This window comes from Canis lupus, chromosome 7 (assembly GCF_003254725.2).
Source record: "Canis lupus dingo isolate Sandy chromosome 7, ASM325472v2, whole genome shotgun sequence".
Taxonomy (NCBI): Eukaryota; Metazoa; Chordata; class Mammalia; order Carnivora; family Canidae; genus Canis; species Canis lupus.
Window position 1 is genome coordinate 16,608,658 of NC_064249.1, and position 22,109 is coordinate 16,630,766.

General features: G+C 51.1%; 1 protein-coding gene across 1 annotated transcript in view; it reads right to left on the reverse strand.

Moving 5' to 3' along the window:
* Nucleotides 1-261: 261 nt before the first annotated feature.
* NCF2 (neutrophil cytosolic factor 2) overlaps nucleotides 262-22,109 on the reverse strand; it is a 30,222-nt gene continuing 8,374 nt past the window's right edge. Inside the window, exons 3-15 of the mRNA XM_025430059.3 lie at nucleotides 20,773-20,881; nucleotides 16,021-16,155; nucleotides 15,243-15,350; nucleotides 13,508-13,567; nucleotides 12,239-12,282; nucleotides 10,790-10,931; nucleotides 10,484-10,552; nucleotides 9,467-9,542; nucleotides 7,812-7,834; nucleotides 7,250-7,401; nucleotides 7,019-7,130; nucleotides 2,724-2,901; nucleotides 262-755 (exon numbers count right to left, since the gene is read on the reverse strand). Coding sequence (XP_025285844.1) covers nucleotides 643-755; nucleotides 2,724-2,901; nucleotides 7,019-7,130; nucleotides 7,250-7,401; nucleotides 7,812-7,834; nucleotides 9,467-9,542; nucleotides 10,484-10,552; nucleotides 10,790-10,931; nucleotides 12,239-12,282; nucleotides 13,508-13,567; nucleotides 15,243-15,350; nucleotides 16,021-16,155; nucleotides 20,773-20,881 — 1,321 coding nt within the window. The 3' untranslated portion in view covers nucleotides 262-642. The remainder of the gene's footprint in view (nucleotides 756-2,723; nucleotides 2,902-7,018; nucleotides 7,131-7,249; nucleotides 7,402-7,811; nucleotides 7,835-9,466; nucleotides 9,543-10,483; nucleotides 10,553-10,789; nucleotides 10,932-12,238; nucleotides 12,283-13,507; nucleotides 13,568-15,242; nucleotides 15,351-16,020; nucleotides 16,156-20,772; nucleotides 20,882-22,109) is intronic.

Sequence of the window (22,109 nt, forward strand, 5' to 3'; positions counted from 1 at the left end):
CTCAACAAATGTCCCTTTCTGAGAAGGCATAAGAGGATGGAAGGACCAGTATTTTATTCTGAATGGAATTGAAAACACTTCCATGGGAACCTAACTCAGTTTAGGTTCTGTTTAAGCAATGAGACTTTTAATAAAGGAAAGTTAATTGTGTGTATTCCATCTGAATTACCTGTAAGTTTACTTCAGGCCCAGGAGCCTGTGACTGTAGTGGTACAGGAATAAGGGTATTTATACTTAGGCATTGGGCCTGCACTCTGGGTGTCTTATTTTTGTAAGTTTTTTTTATTAGGGTATCACATATATAGAAGTACACCAATAATAAATTTACATACAGCTCAGTGAACCTTTACAAAGTGAACACATTTGGGTAGCCAGCATTCCTAGCAAGAAACATTATCAGCACCCTAGAAGACCCTCTCATGCCCTCCCAGGCACTTCCACCCACTCCCACTCCCCCTCCCCCATGGTAATCATCAGGATAAATGCTCACATCATTGTCTACTAGGTTAAATTTTCAATGCAAAAAGTGGATTAGTTAACATTTCTAAACAGTACTGTCTCGGTACAGGGTACTGCAGGGACATGCTAAACTTCACAAATGATTATAGTTACTTTTCTCCAACTTGGAGGTTATGGAACATCTTAGACTCCTCTAGGAGAGCTTTCCAAATCTGTAGTTGCATGTTCTTCAACAAACGCTTTGGGGAAAATGCCAATTTTCCCTTTGCACTCTCCTTCCAGCCAGTCTTCATTCACTGGTAAAAGGAAACGTATATGTAGGTTTCTAAAACCAGTACAGGGAGATTATCTCATCTGGATATGCCACACAGATCTTTGGCAGTCCTTCACCCCTAGTAGTGCCAACAGGGAAAAGTCCATATTGGAAAGTGATTTGAGGGAGGAGTCAACATAGGACTTCCACCATCTTACTGGTTTCTGTCTTATGTATGATAAGGAATAAAATACAGAAAATCAATTAGATCTTTCAAAAAGTTGCCAGTAAAATAAGATGAAAGAAATTGAACAATAAATCTTGAGATAGTATTTTTTTTTATCTAACAGAAGAGTTTGATCCCTGTTAGGAATCTTTATTCTGACTATATTGAAAGGGGCATGCCATTAATTCAATACAGATCTTTGTGGTGTGTGGGTGGCTTAGTTGGTTAAGCGTCTGAAATGATTTCAGCTCAAGTCATAATCTTAGGGTTGTGAGATCAAGCCCTGCGTTGGGCTCCATGCTGTGTGTGGAGCCTGCTTAAGATTCTCTCTCTCTCCCTGTTCCCCTCCCCCTGGCTCACTCTCTCTCAAAAAAAAAAAAAAAAAAAAAAAATATATATATATATATATAGTAGATCGTTGAACAATCTCAGTTTGAGGTATGACGGTCCACTTATACACAGATTTTTTGATATAGCACAGTGCTATAAAGGTATTTTCCCTAGATTTTTCTTTTTTTTTTTTTTAAGATTTAGAGAGAGAGGATGGGGGGGGAGGCAGTGAGTAGGAGAAGCAGAGGGAGAGAAATCTAGCAGACTCCCCACAGAATGGAGACCGAGGCAAGGCTAGACCCCAGGACCCTGAGATTACAAACTGAACCAGATCAAGAGTCAGACACAGTAAGGAATATGCCACCTTTTTTCTCTTCATCTCTACTTAGAAGGTTTTTCTGTGTGTTCCTAGTTTTTATCTCATCCCAACCCACCCCCTCAAAAAAAAAAAAAACAAACACTGGACAATGTAGTTGGTTGGTTGATAGTAACTCTCAGCACCATTTTTAAAGTATCACTAAGCCCTAACAGAAGATAGGCACTGCCAGTGTACCCTGCCTCTTTATTACTCGTATTTTGAGTCAATTGCCACACAATTGTATACTCTACATCACTAGCTTTAAAAATCTCATTTCTTAATCTGTTGGATTTTCTGTCATAATTTGTAATGGTATTTGTTTCACCACTCTGCATTGCTAATGCATATTTCTCCCATTTGAACAAAACTTTTGATGGGATTCTTACTTGTTTTGAAGTATAGAAATAAGATTGTGTCAAACCCTGAATTAGAACAGTGCTTCTCACAGTCAAGAGACAAGCATCACACTGGAAGCTTGTTAGAAATGCAGACTTGGTGGGCCCCACCCCACACCTGAATCAGAATCTCTGGCTGCTGGGCCAAGGAATTTTATTTAACTCTTGAAAGGGTGCTTGGGCATACTGAAGTTTGAGAAGCTCTAAGTTAGAACTCTCCACTTACACTGTTCCAGTGTGTAGTGTGTTTGATTCCTAACAGGGTCAGGAAAGTCACCAGAGACACAAAGCAATGTCGAATAGCTTCTTCTAAGGCAAAATCTACCCACTTCTTCCCTCGTCCTCAAAAAGTACATCAAAATTCAAAGAACTACAGTTTGGAGAAAACTATCCTATGGCTTTGTGCAAAGGCAAAATGATTTCCAGCCACCTTCCAATTGGTTCACTTTGGGAATGCGAATGCATGGCTTCCAAAACAGCCATCTTTAATGATCAAAATGTTAGTGCCATTTGTTGCTTCTCTGCCATTGGAGCAACAGAAAGGCTAAGCACTCCATTTTGCTGCTTCCAGCTGAAAGCTAGGAAGGAGATTGAAACTACTGGCTAAAGTTTGGTTTGTAGGTTATTAATGTTTCTCTCTTCCCTTGAATTTATTGCTGCTAACATGGGAATTAGTTTCTATGATCCAGGAATACTACTTACCCATTGATATAATCTGGATTATGTCCCCTTGCTGAAACTCCAGGTCTTCTGGCTGGGTGGCTTCATAAGTGAAGAGTGCTACCACATGGCCTCCTTCCTTAAGCGTAGGTTCTGTTGTCTGGTTATTAGCTTCAGATTTTTCACTTTCCTGGGGCTCATCTGGAAAGCCTTGGTCACCCTGAAATAATAAAAGGTCTGTAAGTTTTCCTAACTTTTTGGCCAGTGAACATTGAACATCACTAAAGGAATCAGTGAAATGGCAACATAGCGCCTAGGATATAAACTCACGAAGGCCAAGTTTGTGGTCAATCCTTAGCATAGACCTAACGTGTACTTTATGAATATTGGATGGTTGGATAAATCAACCCAAAAGGTCTGCAGGACCATATAGTTTTAAACTCTTACAGAAATCCTGAAAAGGGTAGGATAGGTACTACTGTTACTTCTTTGAAGTTGGAAAGAGATTGAGTCACAAGCGACAGAACCCAAAGTCATCTGAGTTTCTAACTTGGAATCCAACACCTCTCCCCAGCAACGCAACACTAGGGACCTTGTTAAATATGTAAATTTCTGGCCCCATCCCAAACCTATTAAATCACAAATTCACAGCATGTGGGGCCCCACCATCTGCATTTTAACAAGCTCTCTAGGTGAGTCTCATACTTACTAAGGTTTGAGAAACCCTAAAGAGTACCATACCGTCTTTCTAAGATCATGAAAAAGGTTTTGTTTCCTCATATATGTAACGACACATCTTAGTTGCTATTTGATCCACAAATGTTGAAAAAAGAATGGTGCAGTTTCTAGAGATTCGAATCATAGGATTTAACAAACCCGCATTAGAAACCCTGTGAGGGGGGCACCTGGATCGGTTAAGCATCTGCTTTCAGCTCAGGTCATGATCAAGCCCCACATGGGGCTCTGCTCAGCGGGGAGTCTGGTTCTCCCTCTGCCTCCACCCTACTTGTGCGTGCACCCGCTCTCGCTCTCTCTCCCACTCTATCTCAAATAAATAAAATCTTTAAAAAAGGAAAGAGGGAAGAACGGAAAGGAAAAAAGGAAGGAAAGAAGAAAAAAAACCTTCAAGGGTACATGCTGTACTGAATATTCAAAGTTCTCACTTCCGAATGTTGCTTGTTCTTGCCTTGGCAGATCCCTTAGGACAGTGAGATGGAAATGGCCCTAAGGAGTCTAAAGGCCTGGGTTTGTATCCCAGCTCCGCTGCCCACAAGCTGTGTGTCCCTGAGCAAGTGGTGTACCCTTCTGAACTTCCCTCACCTGAAATAGAGGCTAGAGGAATGAAGTGATACGATGTAGAACGGTAATAACTGGCAATTATTTTTTTAAAGATTTTATTTGAGAGAGAGCACAGGCACATGCATGAGTCAGCACAGGAGCCTGATGCAGGCAGGGCTCCATCCCACAACCCTGAGATCACGACCTGAGCCGAAACCAAGAGTCGGATGCTCAACTGACTGTACCACCCGAGCACCCCTAGCTAAAAATTATTAAACACTCTGACAGGACTAGACTATGTATATAGACATCTATAAACTTGGTTAATGGTAAGTGTTCCTGCATAGAGTAGATACTTAGCAAATGATTGTTCATTTTCCTGCTCTTCTAGTAAGTGAAGGAGAACATCCTGACTTGCCGTTTCCAAGAGTAAGGGGTAGTGATAAAGAATGCTCAGCAAGGACCTCTGAAGCTGGAATGAGTCCCAAAAAGACTGTGTTGGGAATTTAGCCACCTACACCCACTGATTAGACTGATGCTCTCTTCAAAGAACAAAAATTAACAAAAATTAAAAACAATAAACCTTTCAAGGGAAGTAATTCACATTTAGAGCAGGACTGGTAGGCGGAATCCTTTCAAGACACTATGGAAAGGATTACCCAAGACAGACCACTGAAAACTTTAGGATGACCTTTCAGACTTCCAAGGGCCCCCTGCCCTGGCCGCTCTTCGACAACCCCCCTCTGCCCCTCCCCCGCCCAGGGTCCTGGGGCCTGACCTTGCTGGTGAGTCCAGGGGCCATCCTTCCTGAATGCAATTTTCCGAACTCTTAGATACCACCACGCTGGGGCTTCCTCCAGGCCCACACTCTTTACTTCCTCTTCTCCCACTCACTTGTCTTTCCCAGCAAATGTGTCTGATTTCAGTGAGACTCTACCAAAGAGACCCTTCCCTAAACTAAGCAGGAGTTCCTGCCCAGCTGCGGCCATGAGGATTTAGAGAGGGACTCTGCCCCAACAGGGCCCACGGTCCCAGCCCAGATGGTCTGCGATAGCTTTGCCATTGTGGTCATTTCCATGGTGCAAAATCCATTCAGAGGTGAAAACCAGTAGCTCCCCAAAGGGTTTGCATAGGACCTATTGAATTTTAGACCCCCTACTGATGTAACTGCAGCTGCCACCATCTAAAAATGCTAAAGCAGGAAACAGGTGAGTGGGGGAGCGAGGGGAGAATGAAGGTGTCCGAGGAGGACCCCAGCTAACAGTGGCTTTGGTCAGTGGAGACTGTGGTCTCCTTGACTGTGTGTTGGGACTTCCCAGTGTGAGGGTTGTGGATGGGGACTAGCCAGCCAGCCAGCCTCCCAGAGGCCCCCTCGCCTTGCTCTTATGCCCCTGAATCATCCATCCTATTTTCTCCCCTGCTCACAACCTCATCCGAGTGCAGCAGGTGCAAGACCTTCCATGATGTGGCCCTGCTGCCTTGCCAACCTATCTCCCAGATCCCCCTATTGTGTCTGGAACCACTGAGCCCTTCACCCACTGCCAACTCTTAGGGTCTTCCCTCTGCTCTTCCATCTATAGAAAGCATCCTAACCACCTCCATCTTGCTAGTTTCTATGTGCCATTTTAAGGCTAAGCTTCAAGACAATTTCAGCATCATTTCCTCCAGAAAGACCATTGAATATTGCCTTGTCCCACTTTCCCTCAGCATTTTTGGGTGAGACACCCATGTGCTTACAGTATGCCATTCATGCATCTCCATCAGTTTACTTACACACGCTTTATAATCATGTCCTCTCTTGTCTTTCCCCCAAGAAGAGCCTGTGTCTTGTTAGTGTTTCTATCTCCAGTGCCTATCTAAAGAGTAGTAAAGCTCGACAAATGTTTGATGAAGAATAAATGTCACTAGATAAACACTGGAAAGAATCCAAATGCCCACCAACAGGTGAATCAATAAACAGATTATACTGTGGAATATTGTGTAGCAATACCATTAGCAATCAGAAGAAATGGACTATTATAACACAAAAGTATATACAAAATGGAAAAGTATCTATTGAAGTGGACTATTAAAGCAAAAGTTTATATGTACAGCATATACATATGAATATATATACTGTACATCCATCTCTATGAAATTACATAAAAGGCTAAAAAAAAATATGTTGTTATGTTGACAATACAGATGGATGGTTTTCAGGGGCCATGGTTGTGGGAGGGAATTAACATCAACCACAAAAAGAAATAGCAACTTTTCTCCTTGGAGACAAAGGACAAAGTCAAGAGTGTTAATGTGTAGCTACTACTTCTAGCCTCTAGCTTTGCCCCTAACTCCCTTAATCTTACTGGCCAAAGAGTTAACTCTATTCTAGGCCCTGGGGTCTAGAAACAGGTTCAAGAATATAGGCTCTGGAGTCAAAATACCCATCGGGCCGCAGTTCCATTACCAACCAGCCATGTGATCTTGGTCAAGGTGACTCGTCAAGGTGACCTCTCTTTGCCTTGTTACCTGAACTATGAAATGAGATGATAATACCTCACAGAGTTGTGGAGTCTACAAGGACGAATGCTCAGCATGCACTTAGCACGGTGTCTGGCCCATGGGAAGCTCTCAACAGACACTTGCTGTTAGTAGGATGTTGTAATCCAAATCACCTCTTTGTGAAATAAATGCTCACTCTTATCTTCCACCCTCAAGTATTCTTCCCCGTGGAAACTCACAGTGCAAAACGGCTTTGTGCTCGGCCTCCAGCTAGGATTTCATTCCACCCTTGCCTGATCGTGACGGGCCTAACCTTGGAACAGTTAGGTGCCAGCAGAAGGGACTCAGAGGCTTTCTGTGCATTGTCGGGCCTGCTCTTGTCTTGCGGGGAACCCTCTCCTGGCTGCAGCCGGGGTGCAGGTGAAAGGGAGGCAGAGCTGTGGCTCGTGACCCCCGTACCCTCGACACCAAGCACGGTGTCAGGCTCACGGATGGTGCTCCGTAAATGCTGGATGGTTGCTGGGGAAGTGGCCCGACAGACGCAGGACCTTGGGTGCCCTTGGCCTCACTGCACTCACCACTGTGTTCTCACACCACAGAGTCAGGCAGTAGTTTCTCACTTGGCCCCACGCAGCCTTCATGTTATCTTCTGAAAGGGGCTCCAGCTCATGGCTGTCCGGAGGCCGATAGCTGGGGAGAGAGGAGTAAGAACCACGCCAGAGAACGTCAGTACCAAAGCGTTCTCCTCCATCCTCCAGGCCAGCACAGGCCCCCAGTGGTACCCCTAACCGCTACCTTCCCGGACTCACCTCAGCTTGGTGTGTTCCGGTAGGAGCTCCAGCTTCTTAGCCACCATGTCTCGGAGCTGGCTGTAGGGGAGGCCGGCCTGAATCTCCATGACCACCGTGTACTTGTAGTGCACCTTGACCGTGTAGGGCATGGGAACTCTGAGCTTTACGTCCTGAGGGGAGAGGAAGCAGAAGGAACTCCTGAGCCTCTGTGGCCTCCTCTTAGCCACATCCTGATCGCAGGGAGCATTCTGTGCGGCAGGGAGAGGCCAAGAGCTAACGGGGTTCACAGTAACGTAAAGGTCAGAGGTCCTTAGCCCCACTGTCGCCTGCATAGGAATTCCTACTGAGCCAGGAGACCTGGCCCATGCACTGCGGGCCAGTAGGAAATGTGTGCATGGAGGCGGGGAAGTAAGTCACTGTGGGAGTCCCTACCCATGGACTGTGGGTGTGCATGGAGGTAACTGGTCCACCCTTCCTTCGGGACTCTTCCTATATGTAACCCAGGGGGGACATGCTCATGGTGGACAGCCTCAGCTTTGCCTTTCTCTACCACTTGACATAGTACAAGGAAGAAGCTTACCTTGGGCTCTTTTTCTTTTTGACCTAAATGGAGAAGTTAGGAAGTAAAACAAAAGAAGATGAATGAAGACTCCTGGCCAGCCCCTGCCTTCCACAGAACGAAACTTCTTAGATCAGGACCTAATCCTACCTTTACTCTCTGGGGCGATTCCTAACCTTAATAAACTGCGGGGGAATCACACTCAAGGGAAATGTGCAGGGCAAAGCACAAACACACAGATGAACCCAGTCCCTGCCTTTAGGAAACACACAGCATGTGGGGTTAGCAGGGACCCCGAAGTCCAGTTAAACCAGTGGGCTCTGAGCAACGAAAGGAGAGAGTGCAAGATGAAGCAGGAGTCACAAGCAGCATTAGAACCACCTATTTTTACCTTGTCCTTATTTTTGTGCATGTTTCCTGATGTGCATGATGCATTAATATGACAGTATGCACATAATTTATATAAGAGAGGTCTACATAAAGATACTCACGATAGAGGAAGCCTGATCAAAAAAAGACCACTGGTCTCATACCCAGCCAATCCTCAGAACTACTTGGAAGGGTTGTTTTGTTTTTTTTCTAGAAATATAGATTCTGAGGCTCAGTGCCAATTCTAAAAAGAATCAGAATCGAAGGCCTAGGAATCTATATTCATAAAATTTTCCTAGGTTAATAATATGTGATCGTCGATGGGCCTCTGAACAGAAAAGTTAAAAACAAAAAAGCTATCGACGATGTTTTGAGGGGTAATCGGGGAAATGTATACACTCTATAATATTATATTGATGTTCAATGCCCTAGATATAACAATTGCGCTGTGGTTATGCAGGAGACTAGGATAATGCTCACGTGTAGGGTGAAGTGCCACGAGTCTATAACTTCCTTTCAAGTGGTTGGGGCAGGGGGGGCAGGGGGAGGCGGGTCAAGTACCTGGTACCGTTGGTGAATTTAGGTGAAAGGATTCTGTTGTTTCTTGTACTACACTTTCAACTTTCAATCTGTAGGTCTGACAGTTTTCAAAATAAAAATGGAGGTGTGGAGAGCCTCCCAAAGAGTTCTGGTGATCTCCAGGCTAACAATCATGGATCTAGGATCTGGACAAACGACCTATTGGATGCATCTCTACTGAGCACTCATCCAGAATCAGGTTAAGCTGCCGATTTGTGACCCAAAGCCCCTTACTTCCCAAGGCAGCCCTCTTCAGACATCAGGAGAACGTCCTTTCACATCTGCCCTTGGCTCTTTGTCCATCCCTCGGGGCTCTGCAGAGCAGTTTCTTTTCCAGAGAGAGCTCCTTGGACAGTTGAAAACTGCCACTCCAGCCCCCTCTGAGGTAAACATGTGCAGTGACTTCAGCCTTTTCTGCTGGGGCATGGTTTCCGTACCTTCTGACTGAAGGGTCTGGACACTCCCTGCCCCCCAGGAACCAGCTACATTTACCCAAGCCTGTGGATGTTCTGGAGTAGGTAGGGAGAAAGGGAATCTACTTCCTAGGTTTCAGGTGGGTGGGTGGCACAGGAGAGAGGGGCCCTGGGGCTGTGTGGTCATAAGCTGAGCAGCATGCTAGGTGGAGAAGAAACCAGAATCTCCTAGAAGACTAGGAGAGCAATGCTGTCAGGAAGCAGCCCGGAGTGTTCCCACACCCAGGCCAACGATGTTGTTCCAGGGACACCAACCTGGTGGTAACTGAGGTCTTCCAGGAGCACTGGAGCTGGGAGGAGCTGGGATATCAGACTCTGGGGAGGCTTCCTCCTGGAGGTGACAGAAATGGCAAGAGGGTTCAGATAAAGTTCTCAGGTAGGAGTGGGGGTGCGGGGAGAGGGGCCATGGAATGGAGCCAGAGGCAAACGACTTTCTAAAAGCTGGAGCAGGGGCAACATTCAGGGGAGACTAAGGAAAGTGCTGGTTAAAGGGTAGGCAGGGTAGGCCTGGTGGAAACCAATCCCAGGAGAAATAAGAACCCTAACCCCCACCTAAAAGGCCCTTGCTGCCTACCTACCCTTCTCAGCCACACTGGAAACCTGCAGGAGATGAGGTAAGTAGGGCCCTGAGTCTTGTCTTAGTTCACCCTCTTGCCCCACATCTGGCCCCTTCAAAGGAAACAGTCCCCTTCTCATTTGTGTGGCATTTAAAACATTCCAAGTCATCGGGGTACAGTTAGCTCCAACCAGGGAGGGCCAAGCCCATGGAAGACACTGGCTGCACAGTCTCCAGAAGGACAGGCTCCCCTGCAATCGGTCACCTACATGGCGGCTCAGGTCCAGCCAAGACCCCCAACAAAGGGCAGGCCTTTGAGAAGTGATGGAGAAGCAGGGGCTGCGAGGCCTACTCTGACTCCACGCTCTAAAACAGACTTCCCTTTGGCCACGGTATTTCACCGGCCAACTCGCTGACTGTTCCAGGTGAAGAGGACATTCCCGGGAAGATCTGACCTTCCTATACAATAGGCTGTAGGTCCCGAGTCTCCCTAGACCGGGAGGAATCAGAGAGGTGGGAGGGCCCAATAGGTCCCTCAGACGCCTCCACTCAGCACATCTGCATTCTCCTTCACCCCCAGGTTCAGCCCTGGGCAGCTGGTGCCAACCTCAGGTGGACTCTGGACTGGTGACAGGACAGCACCCTTTCCACCCTGCCCGTGCCCCCTCTCATGGCAGAGTCTGGCGGGGATGGGGCCGGCCTCGGCACCCTGTTACCTGGGGCTGCTGCTGAGAATGGATCCGCAGCTCCACTGGCTCGAGGTAGTTGCAGGGAACGAGCCCCTTCTGGGGTGCAGCATCCCGGAATCAGAGGGGGGAAGACAGAGTTGCGCTCATCAGTACCCATCGTCCCCGTTGCACCAAACAGCCCAGAGCCTGGGCGAGGGGTGGGCTTGGGGTGGGCGGACAGATGAAGGAGGGGAGGCGGCCTGCACGGAGGCAGCGGGGAGGGCTCCTCGGGAAGCTTTGCCATTTGCTGCCGCATCGCATGGCCAAGGACCCGCCCCCTGGTCCTCCGAGTACCTGCCCGTTGAACATGACCGTCGCCCAGTTATCATTGCCCTTCTTCAAGACAAAGACGATGTTCCCTGGCATGACCTGCAGCTCCTCCGGCGTCTCCGGCACAAACCCAAACAGCACACGGTGAGCTTCCCCTTCCAGAGCCCTGTGCGGGGAGACAAGAGCGGCCGTGGGGCCAGCAGGCACCTCCGGGCACCCCTCGCTCCGCCTCTGGCTGCCCGGGGCCCTGAGCAGGACCAGGCCTGAACCCGCATGTGAACGGGCCGTGAGCACACAGGCAGGGGGACAGGAGTGAATGACACGAAACAACTGGGACTCCCAGGTCCTGCCCTCCTTGCCCTCCCTCCCTGGGGGCGCTGGGCCGCATGGAGGGGGACACAGAGCGGGGGCAGGTGGCAGCCAGCTGGGCGAGAGGGGGAGTGGGGCCCAGGGAGGCCGAGTCACCTGGCGACACAGCCAGCGGCCCACGCGCAGCTGGAGGAGGGTGAAGAGCAGGGGGCCAGCTGCGGGGAGTGGGGGTGTGCAGGTGTCCTGGGGCCGCCAGCTGGGTGCTAGGCAATGTCGTTGCCCCTTCACCATCTCCCCCAGACCCACTTGGCTCGTGGAGGCTCCCGGGTGTGTCTGGGCCTCCCGGGACCGTGTGACTGCGCCCGGCTTGGCCGCTGTCTGATGCACCTGCTCTGGCGGAGGCTCCCGCTCACTCCCCCTCCGCCCCCCTCCCCTCACCCCTCTTTCTGTTTCCAAACACCCGGCTCTTTATACACGTGGGGGAGACAGACGCCTCCAGGGCTGTTAGCGTGAGCTCCTCGGCCCCCTCATTTTCGTAGTCGCTGTGGTGCGTTTTCATTCTTTACGAAATCCTCTTTAGGGTGGGGGACCCGCGCCCGCCTCTACTCAGAGCAGAGTCTTAGGGTAGCTGGAAGTTGTGTCACTCTGGCCTTCGCATCCCAGAGAATGGCTTCTTTCTCTTGAGCCGTTCCTCTTACTCCTCCAGAGGCCACGTGTCCACAGGGAGGTGAAACACACCCCCTCGGGAAAGGACACAGCATCCAGCTCCCCGCTTCGCTCGCCGGGCTCCAGAAAGCTCTGGCCTCCCTGTGTCCTGAAGAGGCTGCAGCGGCTCCAGCTCTGGCCAGCCTGTGGCCCCCGAGGGGCTGCGTCCCACGGACACTCCTGCGCTCTCGGCAGTGGCCCTCATCTGTGGGTGGCTGTGCACGGGGACCTGGGGGCACAGGGGCCACCACGTAGCCGTAGCCAGACCCCGATGGTCAAGACTCCCGTGCCCCCCACTCATCGCTCCATTCTAAGCTTGAGAACAGGATGCGCACACCCTAGGCTACATGGCACAGGACTTAGCCCCTGACCCCAGTTTCATCTTCTTCACCCCCCTTTTTGCCATCTGTGAAGGCTTGGGGCTGGGACGTTCTGCGTCCTGAGCTACATCTAACTTACCTGAAGATCTCGGGGGTTTTGGGTCTGGGTGGAGGTTCAGCGGCCTGTTGGACATTCAGGAGGGATGGAGGGAGCGGCAACAGGGGAAGGAGGGGGACAGAAGAGGCTGTTAATGGACATCTGAGCCTTCTCCCGGACCCGGAGATCAAGGAATGCATTGCGAGCTTGATCAGAGCACCGTGGACGGGGAGGGCGCCGCGCACCCTGACCGAACGCTGGAAGAGAGACCCCCCCCCCCCCCCCCGGGTGCCGGGCCTCACTGGCTCAGCGACTCCTGGTTTCTGGCGAATTCCAGCCGTCACCGAGCAACCCGGCATCACAAGGGTGCTGTTTACCTTGAGCCCCGGCCCTTCCCTAGGAGAACTAATGTCTGCTGGGTCACGTGACACCTGCGGGTGCTTCGACCCCCCCCCCAGCATCCACTGGCCCCGCAGAAACCTCCCTCCAGTGCGTGTGCCCTGCTCTCCAGCGGGTATCGGGGTCCACTGGCCTAGGCTTCTTCCTCCCGTTGGAGTCCCGGGCTGTGTGGGGGTGAGGTGGGGTGCGGGGTCCTCCACAGGCCTCTCTCCAGTTTCATTGTGAAGAAACACATCAAAGGACCCTGAATCTCTCGGTCGCCCTTGGCTCATCCCACCCCCCGGGGCCCGTGCTGGTCACCTTCCGGCCGGCAGCCGTGGTCCCCCTGCCCCTGGGAGGCTGTCGGCGCTGCCGGCGGGAGTGACCCGGTGGGTGCAGCCTGGAGGGGGTCATGCCCCGCGCCCCCCGCCCGGTCACCTTCCTCCGGGCCTACTGTCACCATCTGCTTGGAGCCGCGTCCCTGAGCCCAGACCGGGCCGGGCCGTGGCTCACTCGGGGCACCCCCGTGCCCCAGGGGTCCCCTGCTGCGGGACCTGCCCACAGCCTCGAGCCCCGGGCCCCACAAGGCCCCCGCGAGCCCCCGCCTCTGCCGAGACGCCCCAGCCTCCGCCGCTTGTGCTTCGGCTTCCCGAGAGAACAGTCCAGGCCTCGGGGAGGCCGTCAGCAGCCGCCCCTGGAACGCAGACGCCCGAGGACCGGGGTTGTGGGGGAAGCAGGAGGGTGGCTTTCTGGGAGCTTGGGCTGAAGCCTGAACCGCCTTGTTCTCCCAGCAGTCGTGAACCCGCGACCACGAGGGGCCCCGCGGCCCGGCCCGCGGCCCGACAGGCCCCTCGAAGGAGCCCCTCAACCTCCGCGGGGGGCTGCTCCCCAGAGAGCTCCGGAGACCTGGATCTGGCGGGGGGGCTGCCTCACCTGGGGCTGCAGAGGGGCAAACCCCGAGAAGCTGTCTTGATCCACCACAGATGCCACCACCTGGAATGGAGGGAGGAGGCGTGAGGGCCGGGCCAGCACCGTCCCCCCAGGCCGCGTGGTTCTCCCCAGGATCCCTCCTTTCTCGTCCCCTGGACCCTCTCCCGGCCCCAGAGGTGGACGGACAGTGGCAAGGGAGGGATCGCTGGCCCCCGGGGTAGAGGTGCCAGCGCCTCGGGAACTAGCACCTGCCGGCCCTGCTAGCCTGGCAGGCTCGCTCGCTCGCGTGCTCTCGTTCTCTCTCTCTCTCTCTCTCTCTCTCTGTCCTTTTTTTTTTTTTAAATTGAGGTGAAATTCACATAAGATAAAATTAACTTATTTATTTATTTATTAAAGATTTCATTTATTTATTCATGAGAGACACACACAGAGAGAGGCAGAGACACAGGCAGAGGGAGCAGCAGGCTCCATGCAGGGAGCCCGACACGGGACTCGATCCTGGGACTCCAGGATCACGCCCCAAGCCGAAGGCAGATGCTCAACCACTGAGCCACCCAGGCATCCCAAATTAACCATTTTAAGGTGAACAATGGGGTAGCATTTAGAACATTCAGACTACTGTGCAACCACCACCTCTAGCCAGTTCTGAGATGTGTTCCTCACCCCAGAAGATAATCCCACACCCACCAAGTGGTTAGTGCACAGCCCCCTTCTCCCAGCACCTGGCAATCACCAATGTACCTTCTATTTGTGTGCGTTTACCCATTCTAGATCGTTCATAGACAAGGGATTAGGTCACAGGTGGCTTCTGTGCCTGGCTTCTTTCCCCTAGAGTGATGTCTCCAAGGTGAAAACATGCTGTCACTTGTATCAGGGCTTTATTCCTTTTGTGTTTTGGGGTCTTTTTTGGTTTGTTTTTAGTGGAGGGGGGGAACAGAGGGAGAGAGAGAATCTTAAGCAGGCTCTATGCCCAGCACAGAGCCCGACACGGGGCTCAATCTCACAACCCTGAGATCAGGACCTGAGCTGAAATCAAGAGTCAGATGTTTAACCAACCAAGCTACCCAGGCGCCCCAAGTACTTCACTCCTTTTTATGGCCATTCCACCGTACGGCTACATCACATGTTGTTTATTCACTCATCCACTGACGGGCTTTGGGGTGTTTCCACTGACCCAGGCGCTCCTGAACGCTGCTGCTTGCCAGAACCAGCCACCCGGCCAGTGGGCAGCGTTAGCTTTACGGGCATGTCAGAGTCAAGCGCAGCTTTGTATCTAGAGCTGGATCATCTCTGAGAGGATTTAAGACCTGGATTTAAAGGAGCCCAGTTTGCAAAGCAGTCTAATCACAGGGCTGTGGAAGCGGGGCTAGAAGGAGCATCACACCAGGAGTATGCTGTGCTCGTTTCTCGAACGCGGTTCCCCACGCTTACTGAGTGCCTCGGAGCTGTATGTTCTAGCCCTGGCTCAGTCCCTGAGACTCAGCACCCTGCGACTGACTAACCCTGTGGCTCTCACCCAGGGTCAGGCGGGAAGGGAGGAATCCGAGAAACCTAGAGACAGCAAGCTGGAGGCATCCGCCCACCTTTCAGTGAGAGCCCCACACTGGATCCAGTCTCGGGCCGCGTCCCGGGGCAGCACCACAGAGGGGGTGCCCTCACCCCAGGAGCCTGTCCCACCCCGGTCTGCACAGGGCCCACAGCACAGGAGCCTCAGGCCAAGCTGACGGAGCCTACTTACTGTCGCCTTGCCTAGGTAGTCCTTCTTGGCCAGCTGAGCCACTTGCCTCTCATTTGGTCGAAACAGCCTGCCCACAGGGATCACCACTGGCTCATAGAGCTTCTGTTTCTACAACACAGGAAGAGAGCAGCGTATTTTCTGACCTGTAAAACGGGAGTGATGATGCTCATCCTGCCTCCCTCCCTGAATGGATGCAAAGGTTCACTGAGACAACCTCACAAAAGCAGTTTTTCTAAATGTGTAAAGACAGCATTTATTATTTCAGAGTGTCTACGGTGCGAACGGTTGGTTTCAATGTGGCCTTCCCCTGGGAGGCTGTGTGGACATCTGTCTGTGTCATTCGTTCAGGACCCTTCTTCCCTAGGGGAGCCGCCCTCACCCCCACCCTACGCGGCTCGGGCTGGCCTGGCACTCAGCAGGGGAGGCACCACAGACACAGGATGGCCAGGGTCCAGCAAGGCCCAGGACAGTGCCATCCTGTGGGTGGCCTCGAGGACTCAGAGGTGGGCAAGCAGGCACAGCCTCTGCCCTCTGGTGCTGGGATCCAGCCTCTGGTCCCCTGCTCCCCACAGTGGCACCACAGAGGTCCCTGAACTCCAGGCCTCGGCTACTCAGCACTGCCAGGTTCAAGATCCTACATGGAACCCCAAGATTGGTGTTACCCAGAGCTCAGAGAAAGTAAAAGCGCCACTTCTATGGTTTCTCAATCCACATGTCCACAGAAACAAATAAAAATCGGTGAAAATCCTCCGGCCACCCGCATCACCCATACACTTACCCAAACACATTCCATGGCTTTGTCAATTTTAGTATGTCTCGGCTCAGACTTCATGCTCATGGCCAAAGCTAAATGTTCTTCAGCCTTTTTCCACTCCTCGTTCTTGGCATACATGAAAGCAATATTATATAACACCTAGAAAAGCACAGGCCACAACACAAAACTTGAGGCTGCTCCAAATCTAGGCACCAGGGAAGAGCTAGCCTGTGTGCTCCTGGAATGTTGCCTGGTGACATTCCTCCCTTTCTCAGCTTTCCTGGGAATATCTAAAATATAACACCATCCATCTTGCTACCGAGTTATGCCGGGCTCAAGGACAGTGTTAAGAAAACATCAGGACGTAATGCATAAATCCAACATCATGTGCATTATTCTTTCAACAACCAAGTAGTTCAGGAGGGGACAACAGCTATTATGTTGCTGTAGGACCAAGAAGAGTGATGTGCCCAGGCCCCCTTGAGGAGTGGGGAATAAAACATATGTGTGTGGACTCCCGATCCAGCTCCTGCCACTGAGCCTAGGCTGAAAGACTGGACTGTGCAGGGTGGGGAGAGAGAGAGGGTTCCAGACGCAACATCTTGCACCAGCGCCAACAGAACGTGGTTATGAGTGACAAGACTGTGGAATAGTCCTAGGGGCAGGAGGAGACTGTGGGCAGAAGCGCAGTGAAGCTTGAAAGAGATTCAGCACAAACCCAGGGCAGCGCTCCCCCCAGGACAAGAGGGAACAGCACATTCACCAATAATCATGATTTCCCAGGTCTTGAGTTGGTGGTTCATACGTGTTTGCTTTATTATTATGCCTTACATCTTACTCATAGAACCAAATAATCTTTTGGATGCATTGGCAAGAAAAAAAAATACTCGGCTAAGTGTAATAAAGAGATTCCCAAGCAAAGATGGGAAGGCGACAGAGAGTGAAGATCAAGGTGACAGCTAACAAAGAGGGTTTACTTTTTTTTCTTTTTCAGGACAATGCAGTGGGGTCCTACAGCCCCTATGACACCTCCCTGTGTGGAGGACCGGCTGAGCAGCCAGGAGCTGCTGCAAGCTTTTCTCAGGTGTAAGTTAGAGGAGTCACAGCCTGATGCCCCCCGCGGGGTGGGGGTGGCTCTCCAGAGCCCCAGACAGGAGATATAATTGGTCAGCGGAGGCCTAGGAGGGAAAGAGGTTGTTGGCCCTCTCTACCTCGTGGAGGCCGTGCGGTGCAGGGGTGAAGGGCACAGGTACCCCAGGGCTGGTTCTCCCCAGCTTCACTGTATAATGGTGGCAAGAACGTTGCCTGCTTCCAGACTGTTGTAAGGAATAAATGGAATAATTCACATAAAGCTCGGAGTTCGGTTGCTTGGCACCAATATTTAGCACTACTATGACTGTTATTTGCTGTACTACTGTTGGGGCTGGCTGGCGGCTGAGCAGAGAAGGGCTTTCATCCCCCACGTGCTGCCTGTCTCCTCAGAGAACCATGCCCACATGGTTTCCGGGAAGACGGCAGGGCTGGTTCTGCAGACTGACGCCACCTGGGGATGCTCTGTGTTTATAATCGAAAGGCTAAAACCACGAAGGACTTTGTGCTCCTGGAAATTGGTGTTGCCTGTTGGTGGCAGCGTCATTGTCATTGTCATTCTCATTGCCATCCTCATCCTCACTGCTGCTGCCCACTGACTACCTGTTGTAGGCCACTTTACCTGCATTACCTCTCACCCCCGCAAGCACCATGTGAGCTGGGGCCTCACTTCCGTGCTGCCATAGGTTTTCCATTGTGATTCTCTTGTCCTGACCTCACCACCTCACATTACACGTGACCCTGAGCTTCTGGGGGCTGACACCCTGTCTTATGGAGCACTGGACCTCTGTTGCCTGACATTATAAAATACACGGATTTACCAAGGAATGTGTACGAGGTAAGTACTCAACACTTCTTTACAGACGATAAGGAGCCTGAGGCTCAGAAATGATGTCTAACTCACCTAGGATCACACAACTGCCAAGTGTTTGGCTGGGATTGGATCCCTATCTACCTGATTCCAAAGCCTTTGCTGTAGCCAGCTTCCCAGATGGCCCCCAGTGATTCTCGCTTCTTGGCCCTCACCCTCTTTGCCCTCTAACATCCAATGGAGCTGAGCTGGATCGCCAATAGGATATTATGGATATAAGGGGATGTGGCATCTGAGGCTAAGTCATAAAAGACATTGGTCCTCCCTATTACTTTCTCTTGGATCACTATGTTCTCTGGGGAAGCCAGCTGCCATGTCCTGACAAGACTCAGACGATGTTATGGAGAGCTTCATGTGGCAAAGAATGGAGGCCTCCTGCCAACAAGTGATGCTACCTTGTCAGACCCTTAAGTCATCTTAGAAGTAGAGGCCCCCAGCGCCAGTCAAGCTTTCAGATGATGGCAGTGCTGGCCAACATCTTGACCACAACCCCTTGAGAGCCTCTCATCCCGAACCACCCAGCTAAGCCACTTTTGGATTCCTGAGCCCCCAAACCAGGAGATAATAAGTGATATTATTTTAAGGCACTGCATTTTAGAGTAATTTGGTATCTGACAATGGATAACCAATGTACTTTGCCTCTACAACAGTCTGCCACCCACATCTGCAATTTGGTTCAGGGCCTCGGCCAGATAAAAAGAACAGTTTATCAAGGCGAGTACAGGACTGTGTTTCCACGGAGTTAGTGGCTGGTGCTGGGTGAGGGCACCGGGGGCAAACCCAGAAGCAGAGAGGTCTAGATTCCCTTCCAGGCTATTTCTGAGCCTCAGTGAGCTTTGCCTCCTGCACACCTACTTGACTGGCCCTGGCCAGCCCTGGCCACGTGTGCAGGAAGGGAGGAGAACTCAGGTCTGCTTCAATATTCCTATTTGGTTCCCTGCTACCTTCTCTTAAGACCTTTTCCCACAACAGATTTTAGTGACTCCATGACTAGAAAAGCCTAAGACTCTTTGAAAAGGATGATGTGATTTCTCAGAAGCCAGGGTTACACCCTGGCAAGAAGAGAGGGGTGGCATTATATATAGGAAAATGACACGGTCTCACATGGCATAAGGACATCAGACCATGAAAACTCCAGCTTCTGTATGTTAGTAAATTGAACACCAATAAAAAAAAATATCATTATAAAAAAAAATAATAAAAAAAATAAAAAATAAATAAAAAAAAATAAAAATAAAATAAAATAAAATAAAAATAGTTTATAACAGTGTGAGGGGGAAAAATAAACATTGAGATGCAACCCTTAAAAAAAAAAAAAAAAAAAGAAAACTCCAGCTTCACCTGCAGAGAGGCCCATTAGGCCAGTATTTCCTGCCCTGGGGTCATTTCAAGTCCAGCTACAGGGGATGATCATATCTCCCATGGGATTCTGTTTGGATGCCACTGTGTTTTTTGCTTTTTAAGATTTTATTTATTCCTTCATGAGAGACACACAGAGAGGCAGAGACATAGGCAGAGTGAGAAGTAGGCTCCCTGCCGGCAGCCTGATGCGGGACTCGATCCCAGGACCCCGGGATCACAACCTGAGCCAAAGGCAGATGTTCAACCACTGAGCCACCCAGGCATCCCAGATGCCACTGTTTTATGAGGTACTTGGACTCCCAACCCTTTAATCTGTGCAAGTGGTTCTCACTGGCAGTGGGGGAGGGGGGGCAGGGGAGGTGATTGGCAGTGTCCAGAGATATTTTAGGTTGTCATGTGGTGGTGGTGGTGGGAGGGGGGATACCAGCATCTGATGGGTGCACAGAACCGTCCTCTACAACAAAAAATTATGTGGCCCAGCACATCGGCAGTGGCATTGTTGAGAAGCCTCCCTCTCAGGAGCTGGCCAAATGCCAACCAATTCCCTGCAATTCCCAAAGCCTCATCTCCCTAGACTGTGAGAAGCGAAGAAGTTGCTCGCCTGCTGCAGGGCTGGATGGGGGCACAAGTCCCCAGGGGCCTGGGCAGCTGGGGGCTCTATTATTAGTCCTGAGCCACCCTGGGAACGCATGGCTTCTCCTGCCTGAGAAACTAAAGCAAGGGGACTTTTTTATCAGCAATTCTTCTAAATAAAGATCTATGATATTTGCAGGGCTTTCAGTTTTTAAAGCTAGTGGTGTATATTTGGAGTTGGGGGCAGGGGAGGGCTGGTTGGAAAAAGCACAGGAGCCTGTGGAGTCAGAGCCAGTCATGTTTCTCCCTTTTGGTAATAGGGAAAATAAGTTATCCTTCTATGGAAACCTTCCCTAAATTTGTGCTTTGAGCTGTTCTTTGAGCTGGGGAGGACCGATTTGTGCCAAATTGCCCTCACTCTTTCTTTGGGTATCAACCAAGTACACAAAGCCAGAGCCGTTAATAGCAAAGAGCGTGGTCTGTAACTCAGGAACTGAGCAAGGTCACAGCGGGTCCCACACGGATAGTGAGCCCACGATTTAGGATTTGTTAGTATAATGCTGAGCAAAAGAGCTTGTCAACCGGAATTATGCAAATTATTATGAATACTTTCACAGGCCAGCATGCCCCGGGTCCAGCCTCCCCTTGGAGAGCCCAGCAGGCTCATTTCCACATGGTGCTTTGAGCCTTATGTTAATAAAATGCGTGCCCTCAGTGGCTTGAGGCTCCGGGATGACCCTGAAGTTCTTGATCTGAGTCTCTTCTCGAGGGGAACTCTGAGTCCTGAGGCTTGGGAGCCCTTCCCAAGCTCGCAGAGGTGTCAGCGGCTGGCTCTGCACCTGCATTGGCACCCCTGCCCTGACTGGGCCCATCCCCCTTACCTCACAGGCAAACAGCTTGAACTGCAGCCCCAGGATCTTGTAGTCTATCAGCTGGTTCCCTCGAAGCTGAGTCAAGGCCTCTTTGAGGTCTTTAATGGCCGCGTCATATCTGCAGGACAGAGGGATATGAGAACACGGGCCAGGGCACAGAGAGCAAATACAGGGTGGAATGTACGTCCGCGTCCCTTCCCTGCCCCATCTCGCTGGGACAAGAGGCCTCTCCAGTGCCTTTTGGCTTGCTCTAGCTCTTTGCCAAGCCTGAGCCCCAGTACTCCATGTGAGCAGTGCCCCGGAGTGGGGTGTGCATCCCAGCACCCTTGGGGACGACTGCCAGACTCAGGCAATCATGGGTATTTTCTTCTTTCTGGGCTGCCTCCAACTCCTACCTCTCTGACAGGCGGCTTGTCACTTCCCAGTAGAACCCTCGTCCTCTCCTGAGGGCTCCCAGCAGAGCCGGCACCTGCTGCCCCTAAGTCCCTGTGCAGCTGATTTGGAGCTCACTCCCCACTCCCCACCATCCATCAGGCCAGCCTGACACAGCTCCTGGGACCCCTTCCACTGCCAGTGACATCATCCTCCTTCCCCGGAGTCTTCTCCTTGGCCTTCTTTTGAGTTCAACTTAGCTCTTGGTGTTGTGGCCTTCTTAGCCTCCTCTTCCACCCTCTCCCTCCACACACTTTGGAAAACAGAAGAAAGAAACCACCAATTAAGCCAGATGGCATTTCTAACACTGCTCCCAGCACTGCCCTTTTGCTTTGTTGGATTGGCACTGTGCTGGCTGGCTCAAGGTGTACAGGGCTGCTGTCACTGGATTCGTGACAAGACAATGGGGCCGGCCACGTCAATAGTGCCCACCAGGACGTGGGCAGGACATGGATCAGGTCTCCTTGGCCTGCCCTTGACCTCCACAGAGGCCCTGGTGAGAGCCACTGCTAGGCTGTAGCAGGTAGAAGGCATGAAAAACAAGCTGCTCCCATCTCCTTAGCTCCCTGGCCTGGCAGGGACAAATTTTGCTGTCTGGTTGTGGTTCCATCTGGGCAACTGAAACGAAGGTGGTGAGGCCTAGAGCTGCCACACGCAGCTTCTCTTGGAGGCAAGCCTGGAATTTGGACACGGACTGGTGGTGCATGGATGGGGGGCTGAGAGAATGGGACCAGATCCATCAGCTCTGCTCTTAACCAGGAGACCCTGGCAAAGTTCTTTTCTGGCCTCAGGTTCCACATCAATAACATGAGTGTATCAAGTACAAGGGGCATATGAGAGGAGGAGGTTGCTAGAATGTCCCAGATCTAATTTCTGGACTCAAAACCCCTTGGATCTGAGTTCTAGCTCTGCCA